We start from the raw sequence: 21,028 nt of genomic DNA on the forward strand, positions 1-21,028 counted from the left end.
ATATGTACAACAAACAAATTCTCCAAGTCCTATTCAAAAGAATCAAACAAAGACCAGAAAAAAACACTGCACACACATGCAGCCGTAAATGCAGCCTGGTATTGATTTGGCTGCTCTCAATATGCTGCTGCACTATGAAACACCTGCCTCAGACACAAGCACAGCTGTTTGTCTTGGCAACAACATCCCAGCCCTATGACCTCCCTCAACCCCAATCCATCATCTTGTCTATCACATACAAACATGGGCTGATCGCTTTCCCGAGGTCCATCAGCGCCAGGGGCAGGAGTCTCTGGAGGCCCACAGCCAACCCAGGGCCTCACTCAGACGCATACGCATCCCTACATACATATGCACCCACATCTAGACACGCTATCCATTGTCCAAGATCGTATTCAGATGAGCAGCCAAATTGCCTGCTGTCACAAACAGTTCTGAATGACAAACAGGGCAAGCTGGGCCCACAGGGAGCAATGCTGCTCTGCCCTGCACTGCGCAACCAGTCGGCTATTCTGCCCACATGCGCATGAGCACGGTGATCTACTGCCAATGGGTCACACATTTAAATGGAACATGCATTGTTAATGGGCAAATATATGCAGCCTTATAATATATATGCAAAGCTTCATGTACATTCAAAGTAATGGAAAATGCAGAGGAAGGCACAGCAGATAAGGGAATGAGCATTAACACGCCAACGGGGAAGCCAGACATACTTGAACATGCAGTTCACAGAGACAATCTACCATAAAAACAGGCAAAAAGCCTAATTCAAACACTCAGAGACGCTCACAGACACATGTCCTACCTGTTGTAGTCGTCATGCCAGGAGGTATTTTTGACATCTAGGATGCCCTTGCGCACCGAGCGCAAGATCTGTAGGCTCTTGTCAAAGGTGGCCTCAATCTCCAGCAGGTTCCTGGTGACCTCTGCCCCCTGGCGCCCTGCAAAGCACGGCAATGGCATCTGCTCGCCTTCCTTACGACGGGCAAACTGCTGCTGACACTCACACACCTGAGAAAGAGAGAAAAAAAGAGAAGGAGAGACAGCAGGAAAGCAGGTGTTTATGCCAAAAATTAAGGAGGTGATATCTGTGACATAGAGCATATGAGAGAGATCAAAAGGACTGGGAAAGATGCAAACACTGGAGAGAGAGATACTAATACTGAGGCTGCACTGCATTGTTTTATGGTCATTGGAAACCCAAAGTTGAAATTTATTAACTAGACTCTGAAAATATATTCAAACATTTTACTAAAGTAAACATACTGAATATGTTCAACACTTCCTTCTTTTTGAGTTTGTAAAGCTGCTAACCTTTAATTTATTCATATTTATTTAATGCTGTCAAGATGGTTTTTGACTCCTTGTTACTGCAGTGATACTGTTCCTACAGAAGCCCTGTCTTCTGTTTGGGTCACTTTTGATTTAGGAGTCCTATATGCTGCTTTAAGTAAAAAGAGCTGTCCAGGATAGATTTACTGACCCTTGAAAGCCATCAGTTTTATGCCTGATGTGAAATTTTACATGCAAAGCCGACTGGAAAGAGGTTGGTTTGGTTTCTGTTAATCAGCTCTCATTATCAGTTCTCTTCAAGTAAGGTTACACCTGTGTTAATTTCGGGCTAAATGTTATGTAATACAGTGGTAAACAATTGGTTGAGGTCAGCTGTGAACAGCTTCTGATTAGACTAGCTCAAGTATGCAAAACTAATGAAAATACCAGCCTATTTGAGGCCAATTCATGGTTTTCAACTGTCAATAAGAAGACCACATCACCATGTTGTCAGCGAGCTGTAACTGACTGGGCTCATATCATCAACATTACTGCAGTTACACTTGGAGGTGGCTGAAGACCAAAAGCAAAATAGTAAAATAGATCAGAATGACCATGAAAAAAATGAAAAGATATGAAGACACTTTAAATGCAGTCTCTAGAAAACGCTACAAGATGATTAGCTAGTTTGGTGGACTGGATCTGCACAGCCTGCACATCTCCAAAGTTCAGAAAATTCCAGTCTGTGAGATTTCACAAAAACGAATAAAAGTGGCTAAAACAGCTGCCAAAGTTCTTACATAGTAATCTTATACAAATATATAAAGGTGAAGTTAGCTTCTTATTCTGCAGCTTCTCAACTGAATTTTCTGTTCAACCTAAATGGCGCTGCAGTTATGCTGAGGCACCTTAAGTGTACACCAAACTACAAACGTTTTGGGAAATACAAAGCCAATACAGGTGTACCTCCATAAATGCATTTATTTACCACAATAAATGCTTTCTTAATCAACAAATACCTTCTTTTGCTTGGAAATGTTTAACAAGCGGCTGACGTGCAGACAGCAAGGCAGCCGTTGAACATGCGTCCCAGTCCATATTTCTGTATTTCACCTACTACACTCATGAGTGCACTTCTAACGTGCTATAGGTATATGTGCACATAAGTAAATGTGCTATTTTTTACATACTATTTAGTGTGCTAGTATGTGGTTTAAGTATTGAGAATGATCAGAACAAATATTTTTTTGTTGCATCAACTACAAATATTTTGCCACCTTTCCCAACAATTTAAGCTGTACAATTAAAATATGTCCAGTACCCTAAACACCCTAGCACACTGTTTAAAACCATGCTGGTGTTATCATTAGATCAAATGTATACAGACATAAATAAATGAAAAAGTAATAAGCATTTTTAATTTTGGAAATAGTTCAGAAAACACTAACATAAAATCACTTCTTGCTTCAATGTTATTTGTAGTTATTCTAATATTAGTGTTATTCTCAGCAAATAAATGCTTACTGTCCTGATAAACAGTTTTTTGAATTCTAATTTTGTCAGATGCCTAAAATTTTGAACAGTACTGTACATGTAACTAACCCTAAACCTGTTCTACAAAATTCTGACTTTTGCTATAATGAACTAAAAATATTAAGGCCACCAACTGCACTAATTACTCTCAACTCTTAACTTATGTTAACTTATGTGGATTTACAGTGTTGAAATGGCAATAGGATATACAAACAAAACAAACAGTATGCAATGTTGTTGTTTTATAGACCTTGAAAATGAACAGAGTGTGTTTCTGCATAAAAAAATGAAAATAATCAAACTAATTCAAGTTTTATTTTACCACCAATTAACAATAATACCATTCTGCATATTGAATATGCATTCACTATCATTTCATTCATTTAATATGAACATTTCATACCAGCCCTAAAGGGACCATCATAACAATGTGCTTGAAATGTGCTATATGATAAGGACATAACCCAGGGAAATGTAATTCAGTGTTCCTGTGTGTTTAGGTATGTGTGTGTGGATGGGTATGAGGCAGTGATATGTGCAGTTGTGTAAAAAGTCTGTTTCACATGCAGAAAACAGAACATTGCTGTGTTAACTTCTTCATAATTACTTGTGGCTCCTGTCATTTACAAGCCTAATGAACTAGCAGAGCTGCTGCATTTGCATTCATGTTGCCCACCGGTCAGATGGGAGCATTCTGTTGTTGAGTCACTGCAATTAGTTTTGGTTTTCACATGCAACATGGATGAAGCTGTAATTCACACTTCAGAGTGCAATACAAGCTGTTGTAAAACTGCTGCTGATGCCCATTGCAGTAATTTGTCTGTGTATACTGACTTTGTTTACCTCTTCAGTAAATCAGTGTATTGTACCTTAATTATATCGCTTTTATTTTTGCAAGAAAGAATCAAAGTGTGAAATGCAGGCTGTCCTGGGGGGTCCGGGACTCCCTAGTTAACCTCTTGGATCCCCTGAATGCCTCATAATTTTGGAAGGGTTCCTGAAGATAAACTTACTATGATGTTATGGTGTCAGTGAACGAAAAACAGACACTTAAAGGCAAGGTCAGCCAAATGTCATTGGTTAGTTGCTTCACCAACAAAACAGCGAGCTTCTGTCTTTAGTATTCTTAGCTAACTAGAGATGCAGCACTGCTCTGCCTCAGGGTGGTGCTGTAGCAGACGGGTTCATCCAGTTGGTCCTTTATAGCCTGGCAACTGCCCAAGAAACCTCTGAGAAACTTTACAATATTCTGCAGCATATTTGTAAATGTGAAAACTCACCTCATTTCCCAAGAGGCTGGTGGAAAGAGTGAATTATTACTCATTTCTTAAACTGAAAACAGAAGAGATGTGTAAGATCTCACTTAATGTGTGAATAAGCGCATTACCAAACAAGAAAAGAGCATTTCCAGAAGAAGAATTGTTGAACAGAGTAGCTAGTCAACAAGAGACCCCAAGGGGTATTTCACACACTGGTCAGAATAAATATTCTGCAGAATTATGAACTGTATTTGACATTATGTCAGTACAGTTAAGCATATGGTAACACTTTATTTGAAGTGTTACTTAGGGACGTTATAACACAGATATAAGCATTCGATTTAAAGCAATATCTGAATATTTATAAACAACTTTATAAATGGTATTAGCCAGACGACATAGGATGTTTTACAAAGTAAGTGACATGCTGACATTTAAACTAAACTGACAGACATTTGTTCAATTTGTTATGAGGCTTCACTCCCAGGTGATGGAAGTTATAAGGCAGAGGCCTAGTTAAAGGGCATTTCTACCACTTTTTCACAACATCTGCATAATTAAGTGGTTAAGTCTTTAAAAAGTCATTTAGAGTTGTTTGCTGTGAAAGACTCCATTCTAGAGAAACTTACTGTTTTAGAATTGTTCACAGTGGAAGTTTAATGGCCATAAAACTACATCGTAGAAAGTTATTACAAGAAATGGTAACGATAGTGCTGCTTCATGTAACACTGTTTTACAGTATTGTGGAGAAAATGTTTTAGGCAAAAACCATTCATGGTGGAGAATTACATGCAGGGAGTCTTAAGGTAAATATAACATAATATAATTTGTATAAAACCACTCTAAATAAACTTGTTTACATCTCAATTAGGTAGAATCTGGAATTAGGTAGAAAGTTGTAATTATGCTTTAAGAACACCATATGAGTTGTATATTAGTGTGTTCTTGCCAGTATAAACATAATATATACAAATAAACACAAATACAGTAAAACAGAACAACAAACAGAAGAATTTTTTGGTTTGAGTGAAAGTTTAGCAAAATTTTGGTTAGAAGAATACAGAAGAACAAAGATTTGGTTCCTGGCTTCTTGGTGAACTTGGGAATTGAATTCTCTCAGGAGGACATTTAATGTAATGTAGAACTGATCAGATGATGATTAGCTGAAGCAGGTATTGGATGGCAACTGTAAATATTTGGTTTGTTCAAGAGATGTTTGGAAATGGTGAAGGAAACACATACATCAAATCACAAATGTCTTTTGTTCTTGTTGTTTTTCTGAACAAATAAACACACTGTTCAGGTTTGTTTATATATATATATATATATATATATATATATATATATATATATATATATATAAATATTTATAAAGTCTCAGAGCACTGTATGTTAAAGTACAAAGTGGTACGGAGAGCTGTGTGGCTGCAGACATGAACAATTAACTTTAATGCAGCCACACAGCTCTCCTTAATAGAAAACTTTCACAGAACTGCTGATCTATGTTGTTCTTAACAAGGCTTCTTCCAGTACTTGGGAATTATGCTTTCCTAACATTGTTACAAATGTAACACATTTCTGTGACATTAGTTTATGGACCCTCATATCAATGCTTTTTTTTTTAAGATCTTCTGTGCAATTACTGATATAAGCTGTTCATAAATGTTATCCAGTGCTTACATACATGTTACATGGTCTACATGTAGACAGATTTATAAACCTCCACATACTCAGATGTACATTAACACATACACTTAAAATTTGCTGTAGATTCAAACTGTGTTTGCTTCTTGTAGAATACTTAAAAACTGAAAGACAACTATGAACCTGAATACTTCTGGAAATTGAAGCTGTACATCTATAGTTATTACATGAAAGTGTCACATCAGGCCTTGACACCAGAAATTTAAACTTTTATGAAATATAAGCCCTGTCTCTTATTTAAATGCAAAATTAGCTTATCTTAGAGAAGTCTTGTGAAAGGGGTCGGTGAGTGGGTGTACACTGTATATCTGCTCACCTCCAGCAGATCTTTACATCGCTGCATAAAGGCATCCACCAAAGCAAAGATGCTTGTCTGGTCAAGCACCCAGCCTACTGAGGAATACCTATGATGAAAAAAAAAGAAAGAGAGTGAGGAGGAGGAGAAGAGGGGACCTCAAACATCACTCTCCCTGTGACATATGAGTAAGCGACTGTAGAAAAAAGCTGGCCAAGTTTAAGGGTCCTTATGTTATATATCGCTCCTTGCAAGGCAACGTTTCAACTGTGAACACTAGAAAAACAAAAACAGCAACAGCAACAGCAAACTCCATCCATAGCGGTTAGGGATAAGGTCAAAAATGATCTGTCATTGGCATAATTGCATCCGCCAAAGTTCTATATCAGCCAGGCTGGCGTTTCTCAGATTGCTTTTCACACTTCATTCTTTTCCTGATGGAAAGGTAATCCTCACCACAGAGGAGACAAACACCTTTAGTTGGGCTGCACCGGGGTGAGAGAGACAGGGAGAGTGAGGGAGAAAGACAGCAGGGCATTTAGCAGGACAGTTTCACAAAGCACCAGGAGGTTTGAGCCACAGACACATGAGGTGAAAGACGAAGAATACATGAAAATATTACACAAAACAAAAAAAAAGACAGAGAAAGTGTATCCAAAATTTGGCCAAAACCAGAATTCTGATTTTCCCGGAAGAAGCCAATCCCAGGACGCACACTCTGAGTGCAAGAATTTTTATGTAATGAAAAACCACTGCCTCCAGGAACTCTGATTAGGCAGTGAATGGTAAAAGGGCTTTTATTCAAAATCCACTAACTTCCACTAAACAGTCAGGGTGTAATGATTTCAATATAATATAAAAAAATATGTATTGAAATTTAAAACTGTATTAATATCCCTCAGTCTCTTCTGATTTGCCATCTGGGTGCACCCTACACACGTAGACAAAATAGTTGGTACCCTTCCGTTAAAGACAGAAAAACCCACAATGGTCACTGAAATAACTTGAAACTAACATTGCTTTTGAATTGTGGTTCAACAGAATAATTTTAGAAAAACAAACTAATGAAACTGGCCTGGACAAAAATGATGGTACCCCTAAAAAAGAATGAAAATAAAAGACCATAGGGACATGTTAAACTAAGTTATGTCCTGTAATTAGCATCACAGGTGTCTTCAAGCTTGTAATCAGTCAGTCTGCCTATTTAAAGAAGGAAAAGTAGTCACTGTGCTGTTCGGCATCATGGTGTGTACCACATTGAACATGGACTACAGAAAGCTAAGGAGAGTGTTGTCTCAGGAGATCAGCAAGAAAATTACAGACAAACATGTTAAAGCTAAAGGCAATACGACCATCTCCAAGCAGCTTAGTAGATGTTCCTGCTACTACAGCTGCAAATATTATTCAGAAGTTTAAGGTCTACAGGAACAACCTCCCTGGACATGGCTGCAAGAGGAAAACTGACTGACAAATTGAAGAGAAGGACAATATGAATGGTAACTGAAGAGCCCAGAACAACTTCCAAAGAGATTAGAGGTGAACTCCAAGGTCAAGGTACATCAGACTGCAGCATCCGTCGCTGTTTTAGCCAAAGTGGACTTAATGGAAGACGACAGAGGATGAAACCACTGCTGAAAGCAAAATCATTAAAAAACGAGACTGGAATTTGCCAAAATTCATATTAACAAGCCAAAAAGCTTCTGGGAAAATGTCCTTTGAACAGATGAGACAAAACTGGAGCTTTTTGGCAAGTCACATCAGCTCTGTGTTCACAGATGCAAAAATGAAGCACACAAAGAAAATAACATTCTACCTACTGTGAAACACGGAGGAGGCTCAGTTATGTTTTGGGGCTGCTTTGCTGCATCTGGCACAGTGTGTTTTGAATCTGTGCAGGGTACAATGAAATTTCAAGACTATCAAGGCATTATGGAGTGAAATATGCTGTCCAGTGTCAGAAAGCTTGGTCTCAGTTGCAGGTCATGGGTCCTCCAAAAGGATAATGACCCAAAACACACAGCTAAAAACATTTAAGAATGGCTAAGAGCAAAGCATTAGACTATTCTGAAGTGGCATCTGTGGAAGGAGCTGAAACATGCAGTCTGGAGAAGGCACCCATCAAACCTGAGACAGCCAGAGCAGTTCTCTCATGAGGAAAGGGCCAAAATACCTGTGGACAGGTGCAGAAGTCTCATTGAGAGTTACAGAAATTGCCTGATTGCAGTGATTGCCTCAAAAGGCTGAGTAACAAAATATTAAGTTAAGTTAAATATACAAATGATATATAATATTACCTATATAAATGATAGGTACCATCATTTTTGTCCAGGTCAGTTTCATTAGTTTTTTTTTTTTTAATTAAAAAACAGTTCAATTTAATTAACCACAGTTCAAAAGCAATGTCAGTTTCAAGTTATTTCAGTGACCATTTTGGGTTATTCTCTTTACGAAGGGTACCAACAATTTTGTCCATGTGTGTATCAGCTTTTGTATTGTTTATAACGCTTTTACACAAGATCACAGTTTTTCACAATGACATGGTACTTTCAATTTTCTGGGACACAGTGGTCTGTGTAGTACATATGTACAGTTCTGTAGAATCAAACTAAAAATCATTACCACAGAATCGAAAATCCTACCTGCCACGATTGGCCCCTCCCAGTCCTGGCCATGTGCTGGTGTTGTGTTTACTTCACTGTCCGGCACCCTTGTTTTGTGACTCTGCCCCTGATTGTTTCCACCTGTTTTCCGCCTGTCCCTCGTTATCCCTGTTTGTATTCAAGTCCTGTGTTTTCCTGAGTTTTTTGTTGGTTTTTGTTTGTATGTTTGATATGTTGGATGTTTGATCTGTTCTAAGAGTATTGTTTAAATTCTGTGTTTGTTTCGTTATGTCTGTCCCTCCTGCTCTCTGTGTTGGCTCATTGAACTTGGACTGTCTTGACTATGACCCTGGATTTGCCCCCAATAAATCTTGCTTTTCTCCGCATATGCGTCCACCTCATCATCGCTCCACAGTACACTACCAAACTGCAAAATGTGTGTATCTTTACGTGTCTACACAGGTAAAACAGGTATTCCGATTAATGGAATATGTTTGTTAGCAAAGGGCAGACAGTACATATTTATGGTAGCCTATGCATGTAGCACTCTATTGGCTTTTGGCATTGTGGAGTCGATTTACTAAATCAACTGTTCTGGGGGACCTGGGGACCACAGGGGAGCGCTAAGGGCACTGCAGAAAAATATCAGAAGTTGTATCTCCAATTATTAAGTTTTAAGTTTTTCAGTTTTTTAAAACCGCTTCAGCTAAATTTTAAAAAGTGGTACTTATTTGACAAAGCAGATGTTAATTAACATTATTAAAATGAAATATGTGCCAACTGATCACAATTCATATTGATATTGGTATTAATGGATTCTATGTGATGCATCAACACCACTTTTTTCAGAAAGAGTAGGAGTAAATGTTCTTAGTATGATATCAATATCATGCTGAGTAACCTGCTTAGAAACCAGTAGTTATTAGTGTATATGAGTGCAATGAGCTTTCAAAATTAAATCTTTAAATCTGGCTGATAGTAAATAAAATAAATAAAATAAAGCTAGCTAAGTTACATTAGTTATCTCAGAGCAAGTAATGCTGCAGTGGAGAAAAGTGGATTTTGTTCCATGTTAGAAAAGCGCTTTTGTATAGTTGTAAGTATAGTATATTTCATAGTTTTGATCTTATGCTCCTCATCTATGTTTTTCAGCAACTGCCTTGCTAGCACAGTGCGAGCAGGAATCATGTCTGAGGCTGATGCATCTGAGGAGCTCATGTTATGAGTTGTACACCTTTTGTTTGGCTGGTTGCGCAATAGTTGAATGTCTAAAGCCAATGTCTAAAGACAAAAACTTTTTTATTTTTCTTTGGTGACTGCTCACACTGTATGCTTAAAAAGATCATTGTAAACCGACAAAGCACATAATTTATATGCATACATACTGTAAGAAAATGCTCAGTCTAAGTGACCTGCTATGTAGAATGCAGTCCCTACAGACAGCTCTGTCTATGAACATTTATCAATAAAGGTACTTCATTCAAAATAACGCTCTGCACTCCCAAGCACTGAGCAAACACACTGAGAAACTGAACAACAGCAACTCGTAACAACACCGTACACTGAAGCTAAACCAGGTGGTAATGTACAAGGTAGGACAATATGGCTTCTCTACAGCCTATTTTACAAAGCCAATTAAAAAAAATCAATGTATTAACATTTATACCTTGTAATTCTATTCAGTCAAATAAAGTCAGCACATATGGACTTTGGTAGAAAATGTAAAATTTGTCTCCACCCATATTAACATGACCAACAACTTTGTATCCGACTGCCATGCTACCAGCAACACTTTGCTGTGTGAGCAAACCCTCCTTGACTGCCAGCTTGAGTCATTTATTCATAACACTGTACATGTACACTGAGCATACATTTGAGAACGTCTGTACTGAGTAACAAGCATCCCTTAGAATTTTCAATAAACATACTACAATTCATTCATGTTAAGAAAACGTAATTAAATCAATTTTCATTTATTGCACACATGGAAAATTTTCAAATTACAATTATAAATGCATGTTAAACATAAATTTAAGCTATCAAAACAAGAGCTCAGCCTTAAAATCAATATCCACTGCCAGGTTATTTTAAACTAACTTGCTGATTCATTACACAGAGGTTTCATATCAGCACTGCTATAGAAAATTTAATTATACACAAAAAAGAGAAGAAAAAAAACAAAAATGATTGTTTATAGTGGGTGAATGATACCAAATCGACCATGATGTCCCCAAAGAGAGAACATAAAGTATAAATATATCATTAAATAGAGAATTTCTACATCGTTGCATGAAGCAGAGGCACATCTGTACCAGCCTCTAGCCTACAGTCAAGCTCAGGTTTACGGCACCCCATAAAAAACACATTATAGATATAAAGTGCACGTTCTCCTTCACAGTGAGAAATGTGAACCTGTTTAGAATAAAAAAAAATTTTAAGTACCTTCTGAACATCTCAGTTACCAGACCCCCTGCTGACACTGCTGCAAAAATGTTACTTCTAAATCATGCATTTGTATTTTCATTATAAAAAGAGTGTCTGTGTATGCATGGCTGTGATATTAACAAAACACAGTAGAACTAATGTTTTTCTCTTTCCAGCCTCTTTACAGTCTGTAGTACTGCATACATATAATCTAATATTTTGATGGTAGCAATATTTGAACAGAATGAAACTCAAGTAAACAACTAAACTGAAACAATTTGAGAGAGAAAAAGGCTAAGCAAAGTTAAAAGAGAAAAACTGTGAAAGAGCAAAGTAAAAAAAAGGTGGTCAGTGTGAGGCAGGAAGGGAGACAATGAGGCACACATGTCGTACTGTAGACAAATTGTATGGCTCTCAGTCATGTGTCTCTGGGGGAGCAGGGCCTCCACAGAGGGCAGGGGGTTAGAGGATTATGGGTAAAGTGAGAAAGGTGTACTCGTATAGAGCCAAACCTCCTAACTGGTCATTTCTCTTTTTCACACCGCAGTTCAAAAGAGAGCTCTTTGAAGCTTAGACAGCTTTATTTGGGCACATGCTTTGATTAGAAGCCAGGATGTCAGGATGCAGTGCAACATTCATCATTTTGAATGATGCATTTCACAGCGATCTGCTGTTATTCCCTTCATGTGTTACTTCTATGACAGTGTGTGCGAGGAACAATATATGTACATACAGCTTAGTTCTGAGGAAGCGGGGGTCATCTTTGTTTTAAAATGTAGTTCTCTATTACCTCTACTTTTACTGCCAAGCTACGTTTGGAAAAATCAGAGTAATTGTAATATGTATTATTAAATGGAAAAAAAAACTGCTGCCTAGGATTACTAGAAAATTCAGATTTTCAGCATATGATTACCATGCAGAGATAATATTCCACAGTGTGAGGGCTGAAATTGAAAAACAGAAATAAATGAATGTGCTTCAAAAACACATCAAAAGCGGATTGCTGCTAGATAGGCACCAGTAATCAGTCTTTCTGAAACATTTAGTGATGCAGAGCTCCCAGGATGCATGCTATATCTCACCCTTGTTCTTCTTTCCCCTGGTGTTTTTTAATCTTGAGGCAGCCTGCATTACTGAACTGGCCTGAGCAGCTGAGTACTGTACAGTAGACTTAATTTCCGTTGTAAATAGCGGTCAGCATGATGGCTGTGCTCTTAACCTGGGGGACAAACGGGCAAATAAAAGGTGTTTTGGCACATAGGGAAGCGTAAATCTGTCCAATTTGCAAGCTAATTAAGGTGAGCTCATTGAGTCGCCTGCAAGAGGAGCAACAATGCGCCACACTGCACGTCTGCCACACAATGCAAGCACAGTGGAGAAACTGTCCCGAGAGTGAGAGATGTTCCAAGAATGAATAATGACATTAATGGGAACTCCTGTAACTAAGACCAAGAAAAATAGGAGAGCTAGGAAGACAAAGGTTGAGCAAGGTTGGGTAAAAGAGAGCCAGACCGACAGCCATTAAGGTTGCAGCTGAGAACAAGAAAGAGATGATCCAATAAGGCTGGAGGTAGCACTGTGACTCTGCAGTGATGAATGTACTGTCCCAACACATGGGAGGACACATAGGTGAATGTCATGTCTCGGCAGTACCGGCGATTACAGACGATAAACCATGTTTGTGTTTATTCTATTCAGCTCTCCCTTGCACTGAGGTCACGTCCCTTTGAATGAGTTATAGTGTCACACAAACTACGATAAAACTCGATTACAATGACTCAAATGCAGGCTTAGAACCCATCTCCCTTACTGACCAGAAAGGCACAGAAAATTTCACCTTGGAGAGAAAGAAGACAATATTATCATATTAGTATAATATTAGGTCCACATTTAGATAAGGATAAACAAGTTAGAAATCTACGAGAAATAAGAAAAACACTAAAACACAGCTTGTACTGAAAAGCTTGCATCTAGGAGAACAATCAAGCTCCACTTTTTCTTGAGATCTGAAAAAATCCACAGGTGTTTCTGTCCATCTATCCACTGTGAGAAGACAACTCAATGTTACAAGTCTGAACAGAGTTGTGTGGCTGTCAAAGCTGCTACTGAGAAATGCAAATAGTCAAAATGAAAACAATTTGCAGATCAAATAAAGAAGCTACTGGTGTTCTCAGAACAATGGACTGACCACCCCAGAGCCTTTTCACAACACTGACAAACAATTAAGTAAATGGCCGTTTTGTCTGGAAATTACATAAATCAAGGGTGGTCTTTGACTTTTGCACAGTCCTGCATATTCCTGCAAGTGTCAGAAACATCCAGGAATGAAGGGTGAAATGCCATATTCAACATTTTTGCCCCTTAAAACACAAGCACAGCAGTAAAATAAACACCAAAATAACTTGTTACAAATACAATAAATCAATATGACTGAATGTCACTATGGCACTGATGACTAATGGCTTTGCCCTCTGATCTGGACCTCACATTGTGAATGCACTAAGCTGTAGATAAAATGGACTGCTGAAAACAACAATGTCTTAATCCAAAAGCCTTCACACCACTAATTATGTATTTTCATTCTAATAAAACAGAAAGGACACTTTTCTGTTTTATTTTCTTGTACACTTCTTAATTCACAAATGTCAAGCTGAGATTAAATTGCTACTTAATATTATAATCAATACTATTTTGAATATTTCACATAGTAACAAAATGGTCCTCAATAAGTGAGGGCAAAAACTGTGCCTTTAAAATATTTCCTACCCTGATTCCTGCTCATACTCATACATATGAACACAATCCACACAATCCACAAAGCTCCCTGAGCAATAACAGGGAGCGGCTGGTGCCACGGCAATGATAACGACCATTAGTGATATTTTATGAGGTCATCCCTGCTTTAGAAATCCTCCAGAGATTCAGCTTCAGTCCATCATTAGCTAAGGCAGAACCAAGGGCCTGAAGAGGGGGTTAAACTTCATTAAGACTTCCACAGAGCCTTACCATGCTCTTTACAGAGCAACCTTTTACAGGCATTGTCTGGGAAATCTTACGTGATTGACTCTATAATTAAATAACACACACACACACACACGCACACACACGCACACACACACACACACACACACACACACACACACACACAGAGAGAGAGAGAGAGAGAGAGAGAGAGAGAGAGAGAGAGAGAGAGAGAGACAGAGAGAGAGAGAGAGAAGTAGACAGAGGTAGAAACAGAAATAGAGACAGTGAGTAAGACTGTGATGTAGACAGAATAAGAGAGAACAGAAATAGAACTAGAGGTAAAGAGAGAGAGAGAGAGAGAGAGAGAGAGGAAGGATTAGAATAGTTTTAGAAATAGAGAGAAACAGACAGAGAAACAGACAGAGGAACAGACAGGGCGAGAACAGAACTAGAAATACAGGAGCAAGAGAGGAGAAAAGGAGAGAAACAGAGGAGAGAATTAGAAAACACTAAGAAGCGAGAGAGAGAGAACAGAACTAGAAATCAGTAAAAGTAAGAGATAAAGAGTGCAATGCAGAGTAAAGAGAGGAAAAACTAGAACAGAGTAAATGATAAAGGTTAAAACAGAGTTGTGAGAGAGAAGAGACAAAAGAGGAAAGAGGGTGAGAGAGGCTGGAAAGTAATGACGGAGAAAGACAGGGTGAGAGAGAGAGAGAGAGAGAGAACGATAGAGAGGCCACCAAGAGGACAGAGGATAGAGGGCAGGCTGCAGCTAACACCCCATTAATCATGTGTCAGAATACCATGGTCAAGAATACACACACACACACACACACACACACACACACACACACACACAAATCCCATATCGACTGAGCCGCTAGGGGTTGAGTAAACCAAATAAACTGATCTCTGTTTACACACAAGGCCCACAAACTTCCGGCACGGTGAAACACTGAGGGAGGAAAAAAAACACACACGCATGCAACCTTTTGATTCATGGCTATCCCTGCTGATCTAACTGAGGCCCAGCTTTGATCGATATTCTGTCTTAATGCATTTTGCACAGAGCTCTATGGTGGGGATTCCGCACTAAGGCGCTCTGCACCTGCTATATTGCTTTAAGAGCTGAAGGTGGTGGCTGATTTGTTGGGGTTTTTCGTTTCTTTGTGCTTGTGCCGGTAATAGCACACTGACGCTAACAGCGTGAGACATTAAAACAGGTCCCACAGTGCACGTTTCTCCGAACTCACAAACACACAGTCACACAGGTTTGTTTTTATACAATGTCAGGACGTGTTCCCAACGTCCATACATCCACTGGTCATTTTACTAGGTATACCTACCTACACGTTTCATTTTATCAGATCCATCTACAGTATAGGTGCATTTTGGAGCTTCAGAAATCTGTTTCTCTGTATACTTTCTCCAGCCTTTTACCGTGTTCTTCAGTGGTCAGCAATATTTGGGTGGTGGATCATTCTCAGCACTGCTGAGAAACAGTGCTTCTGGAGTTTTTAAACATTGTTTCCACTTACTGCTCACTCTACTGGACACATCTACCTTGTCGGTCCACCTTGTACATCATGAAGTTGTCCTTCATCTGCTGTTCTTTGGATGTTTTTGGTTGGTGGACTATTCTCAGTCCAGCAGTGACTGAGACTCAGTCTACTGCTGTGTGTGATCCACTTGAACACTTTCTAACATCACTACCATGTCAGTGTCACTGCAGTAAGTGTTTCCATGTGAAATTGTTACTTGTAGAAAAACTTACAGATTTTTCTTTACAATATTGGTGATAGGAACCACTGGTCATTTCATGTATTACCAGGCTACTGGTTAAAAAAGCCTGCACAGACAAAACCATTTAATGTAAAAGATTTCTGTGATGTAGATTTAGACACACTTGAACACTTCAGACATCTATCACTGCTATTTTTGTTTACCATTTAACTATGCAGAAAAGAAGAAAATTTGGTGTTACTGCCCTTTAAAATAGAAATGGCTTTGTCTTATTACTTTAAAACAATGACATTCTGTCAGTGAATTTTGTCCTGAAAATGTACAAAAACAAAAACACAGATACACAGACAAACACAATTTCAGACACAGAGCCTGTTCTCAAATAGGGACAAAACCTCTCCAACATTCAAACATACACTCTCCACCACAAGCAAAATATCTCACACTTTCACCCAGATGCAAACACACACAGACACATCACCCACCCACAGCCAGCACATTATAGTTACAACAGCCCACCCTACTCACACAACGCCCTACCACTGAAGTCAGCGCGACTGAGATATGAACTGTGTGTGTGTGTGTGTTTGGGGATGACAGTCTCTCTGTCATATCTAAAAAAGAACTGAACAAGGTGTTTTTCTGCTCAGTACTTAGCCTTGTGCAGACTGAGCTTTATCAATTTATAGAGCTGTCACCTTTACCCAGGCACCTCACTTTCACAGCCAATACATCGCAAAGCACAGAAAATCTAACTGCTCCTTGGAGGGCTGCTAAGTTTAAATCTGAAGCTCACATTTAGACACAGTGTGATATGTAACTGATTTACTGTAAAGAACAATCACTCTGATGTTCAACCGTAAGAAAAATATGTTTTCTCCTGATATGGTAATATCCACTAGCAGTTCAGCATAAAACCAAGACTGTCTCATAAGTGCCATAAGGTTTTGAATAAGCCCCTAAAAATTTCATAAACATCATGTGAAAATGAGTTTACACAAGGAGCCAAAGGGTTTCAGAGTTGCTTGGCATTGCACATAGTGATCTTAGGCCTCCATAAGCAGCTGCTCGTGCATGGAAACCTTTTCATAAAGCTCCCTACATACAGTTCTTGTACTGTTGTTGCTTCTGGAGGCAGTCTGGAACTCTAATAGGTGATTATTATGCACTATGAGCTTCAACACATGCCGCCCCTCTCTCTGTGAGTTTACGTGGTCTACTGCGGCTATATTAGAGAAATGTCTTAACTTTGAAATCTTATATTATCTGTTTAGTCACCATGACAACTTTGTCACATGACAACTGAATTTAGGACAGAGGCTATTAGAGAACAACAGTTCTTAAGCTCATAATCTTATAATAACTCCAGATTAGAAAACAGTATTACAAAAACATCCTAACTAGCTGTCTTAACTTCTGTTGTCCCCGTCTGTTTCTATTGTTTTATGCAGTGACAGGCAGCACAGTTCACAATAACTAGCATAATGATGCTACATTAATCAACACTGAAAACTGAGAAAAATCAGACCAAAAATATAAGATGTTCCTGTAATATGGCCATTGCTTCATAGCAGAGATAATGTTGCTCCTATACACTTTGATTTCAGAATAAGAGCACTTACAGTTGAATGTGGCAAATCTAGCAGGGCAGAAATTTCTCAAACTGACTTGTGGCAAAGGTGACAATCTATGATAGAGCCACCTTTAAAGCTGGTGAACTCTTCTACTGGCAGTGTTTGTCCATGCAGATTGCACAGCTGTATGCTTGACCTGTTAAAAAATAAATGTGGCTAAAACACTTGATCTCACAAGCTATCAGTCAGTCTGAAACAACACCTCTTTTTAACTTTGTTAACTTCAGCTTTCGGTTTACATGATCAGGACAATGTATCTGGGAAATAAAAATCTATTTATCACTGAAAACATAATTCCACTTGTGAACAGTAGAGCAGTTGAAGGTGGGAAAGTTTTTTTTAAAGAAACATCTTGGGAAAGAGGGACCCCTGTCAAAACATCAGCCCAGCCCTAGCTGTGCCCTCACCAGGGTTGTGGGCTGGAACTAAGCACTGGCTGTAATTGGGTGGATGGGGTTGGTTGCCCCTGTGTAGGATTGAAGCTGTAGGCCTGCTGGAGTGCTACTGAGAGGGGCAGCTGGCCCAAGCTCAAATGCAGCAATCGGACCCTGCTATAATTAAACACCATTCAGCAGGCTCCTGACTCACCGGTCAACAGCCTCCCTCACATCAGCTTAGACCCCAGATCTGCAAACCAACTGGCAAACAAGTGGCAGCTTGACTGAACATGCCACTTCTTTCTGAATCAAGACCCAGGCTTTAACCCGTGGCTGAGGCGACTGACAGCCCATTATTCTGCAAACTCAGGATACTTAATGCCCACTATCCATCACCTGACTTATGGAGGACTGAGCTCAATGTCTCATTTACAGTCTGAAAGAGGAATTATGGGAATTATATGTAGAACAGACACTACAGTATTACATATGTGCATAAACTTTCATTCCTATTGTATATATTTTACAGTCAATTTCCTTGAAAAACTACTTATAAAGTGTACTACATACAGTTTTAGCCACAGAGAGGTATGACAGCATTCTTCTTCCAAAATGCATTATTTTATTACCATTTTTCATGGAACAGTAGTGTAACATTTGCCTGATGAATGCTTTGATTGTACATTACTCTGAAGAAAAGAGACTAAAATCATAGTCTTCATCGTCAAATATCAAAATGTTGTCTTGCAAATCACACTGCATCATGGTAAAACCTTAAATTTATACATCTAGCGTTTCAAAAAATTCAAAAAGGAGGCAAGGCCTTTGAACCTCTATGCCTACATTTTATGTAAGAAAGGGTCTATATAAATGAAGCTATTATTGGACACTGACGGTTTTTGTTCAACTCTTTACTCCAGCTAAAATTAAGCATGCAAAATGCTTAATTCAGGAACTGATATCTAAGCTGGGTCAAACACATGAGTACTTTACACGTAGAGGCTGTTTACATTTTGCATTAAGAGGCATTTCCAGTGACCGATCACGTTCAGTTTTCACTTCACTACTTGAAAAGCTAGATGTAAATTTGACCACATTCAACATGAGTGTAAATGGAATGTGTTTTACATATTTTCTTACTAAATTCTATGAGACGTCTATGCGAAGCCTCCTGTAATTAGTATCGTTATGTCCACCAAATATTCAGGACAGGCTACCTGGCAGCATCTATAACATTTTAGCTAACAGACTAGTAGCATCTATAACATTTTAGCTAACAGACTAGTAGCATCTATAACATTTTAGCTAACAGACTAGTAGCATCTATAACATTTTAGCAAACAGACTAGTAGCATCTATAACATTTTAACTAACAGACTAGTAGCATCTATAACATTTTAGCAAACAGACTAGTAGCATCTATAACATTTTAACTAACAGACTAGTAGCATCTATAACATTTTAGCTAACAGATTAGTAGCATCTATAACATTTTAGCTAACAGATTAGTAGCATCTATAACATTTTAGCTAACAGACTAGTAGCATCTATAACATTTTAGCTAACAGACTAGTAGCATCTATAACATTTTAGCTAACAGACTAGTAGCATCTATAACATTTTAGCTAACAGACTAGTAACATCTGTAAAATTTTAGCTAACAGACTTGTAGCATCTATTTTATTTTAGCTAACTGCCTGCTCACAGTTTTGACACTGAACAGTGATTGTGGTTTTCTGCATAGATTAATCCAAAACTCATTCAGCTTCAGGAGTTAAACAAAAAACAACCACCTTAAAAATGATCAAGACAGCAAGTGTTCCTCAGTCTCCACCATTTCTTAATTAAATACTTCTAACTAATGAGAAGTTCTTCCTTCAGTTGACCGAAGAAGAAACATTAAGAGATGACTGGCTAAGCGGGGTGTCAATCATGATTATTTAAAAAAGGGTAAATTAGGTAAGTGGAAATAGGTCTGCCAAGCGCTGACTATCAGGGGAACGGTAAACAAGAAAGTGCAAGATGGAGGCTAGAGCCAAGTGCACTGTGAGCCAATGAAATCTTCAAAGCCAAGCTCAGCGATTTGTGTGGTAATGGGGGAAAAATGAAACGTAGGTAAATGGAAACAACATATCTGCTAACATGCAAATTAAGCAAGAAAGTAAAAGTGCATATGTTCAACTGGGAATGCATTTCAGTAAAAGTATAAAGGGAAATAAGCCTTTGACTATTTAATTTGACTATTTAACATGATCAAATATAAAATGGTCATTTTTAAAACTTATTTACAAATTCTTTGCAAACTGACTGAAGTCTGCAAGTTACAGCCACCACCAGATGGGTGCTTTCTTCCATGGTGACGCTCTGTAAAGCCGGTAATGTAGCAATTTTGAGTTATTGCATGTTTCAGGGCCTTTTGCCTTCAGCCTTGTCTTCAGCGAGTGAATGCATGCTCAGTAGGGTTCAGGTCAAGTGACCTTGGCTAGTCAAAAGCATTCCACTGTTTGGCCCTGGAAAACTCCATAGTTGCTTAAGTACTATGTTTTTTTAATGCATTATGTCATTGTCTTGCTGCAAAGTGAAATGCCACTCATTTTTTAGGCATTTGGGTGGACATAAGCAATTAAGAAATAGTTCTAATTAACTAAACGTCCCCCTTCCTCCAAATGTAGCCAACCAGCCAAGGCATGTTCAGCGTATAATTTGCCTTAGTTGTGCACTGGAGATGTGAGGCAGTACAAAACATTATACAAAATACAAAATGCACAAAACGAGGCTTCAAAATGGCTGCCATTACTGTATTTAGCTATACAATGTACTTTTGTCGATTTTAATAGAGAACAGTACTTCATACTAAACCAGAAACCACATCAGCAAGTCTGTGTGAGATTGCTTAACAACCTAATGAGGTGGAAGAAAAGTTAGAGATGATTTAGGTACTGGCACATTGAACAAAGAGCTGTATTTTTGGGGGGATTTCATCATCTGTGGTACATTATATTGTTAAAATTTCACAGCAATCTCTGCACGCAAGAGTCACGGCCGAAAAGGCAGCACTACATTAAAAACACACATGATTATGTAGTGGAAATCATTGTGGGGCTCAGAAACACTTTCTGAAAATCACTGTCTGTGAACACAGTTCGTCCCTGCATCCATAAATGCAAGTTAAAACTTAACCATGCAAAGTAAAAACCATATATAAACAGGATTCAGAAAC

At 38.5% G+C, this 21,028-nt stretch overlaps 1 protein-coding gene across 1 annotated transcript in view; it reads right to left on the bottom strand.

Annotated features, from left to right (window-relative positions):
• The window catches only part of dnah2 (dynein, axonemal, heavy chain 2), a 220,040-nt gene that overhangs the window by 178,253 nt on the left and 20,759 nt on the right, over positions 1 to 21,028 (bottom strand). The window contains exons 10-11 of the mRNA XM_037533256.1: positions 6,088 to 6,175; positions 809 to 1,014 (exon numbers count right to left, since the gene is read on the bottom strand). Of these exons, the coding sequence (XP_037389153.1) occupies positions 809 to 1,014; positions 6,088 to 6,175 (294 nt within the window). The remainder of the gene's footprint in view (positions 1 to 808; positions 1,015 to 6,087; positions 6,176 to 21,028) is intronic.

The sequence above is a fragment of the Pygocentrus nattereri genome, chromosome 2 (assembly GCF_015220715.1).
Source record: "Pygocentrus nattereri isolate fPygNat1 chromosome 2, fPygNat1.pri, whole genome shotgun sequence".
Classification (NCBI taxonomy): Eukaryota; Metazoa; Chordata; class Actinopteri; order Characiformes; family Serrasalmidae; genus Pygocentrus; species Pygocentrus nattereri.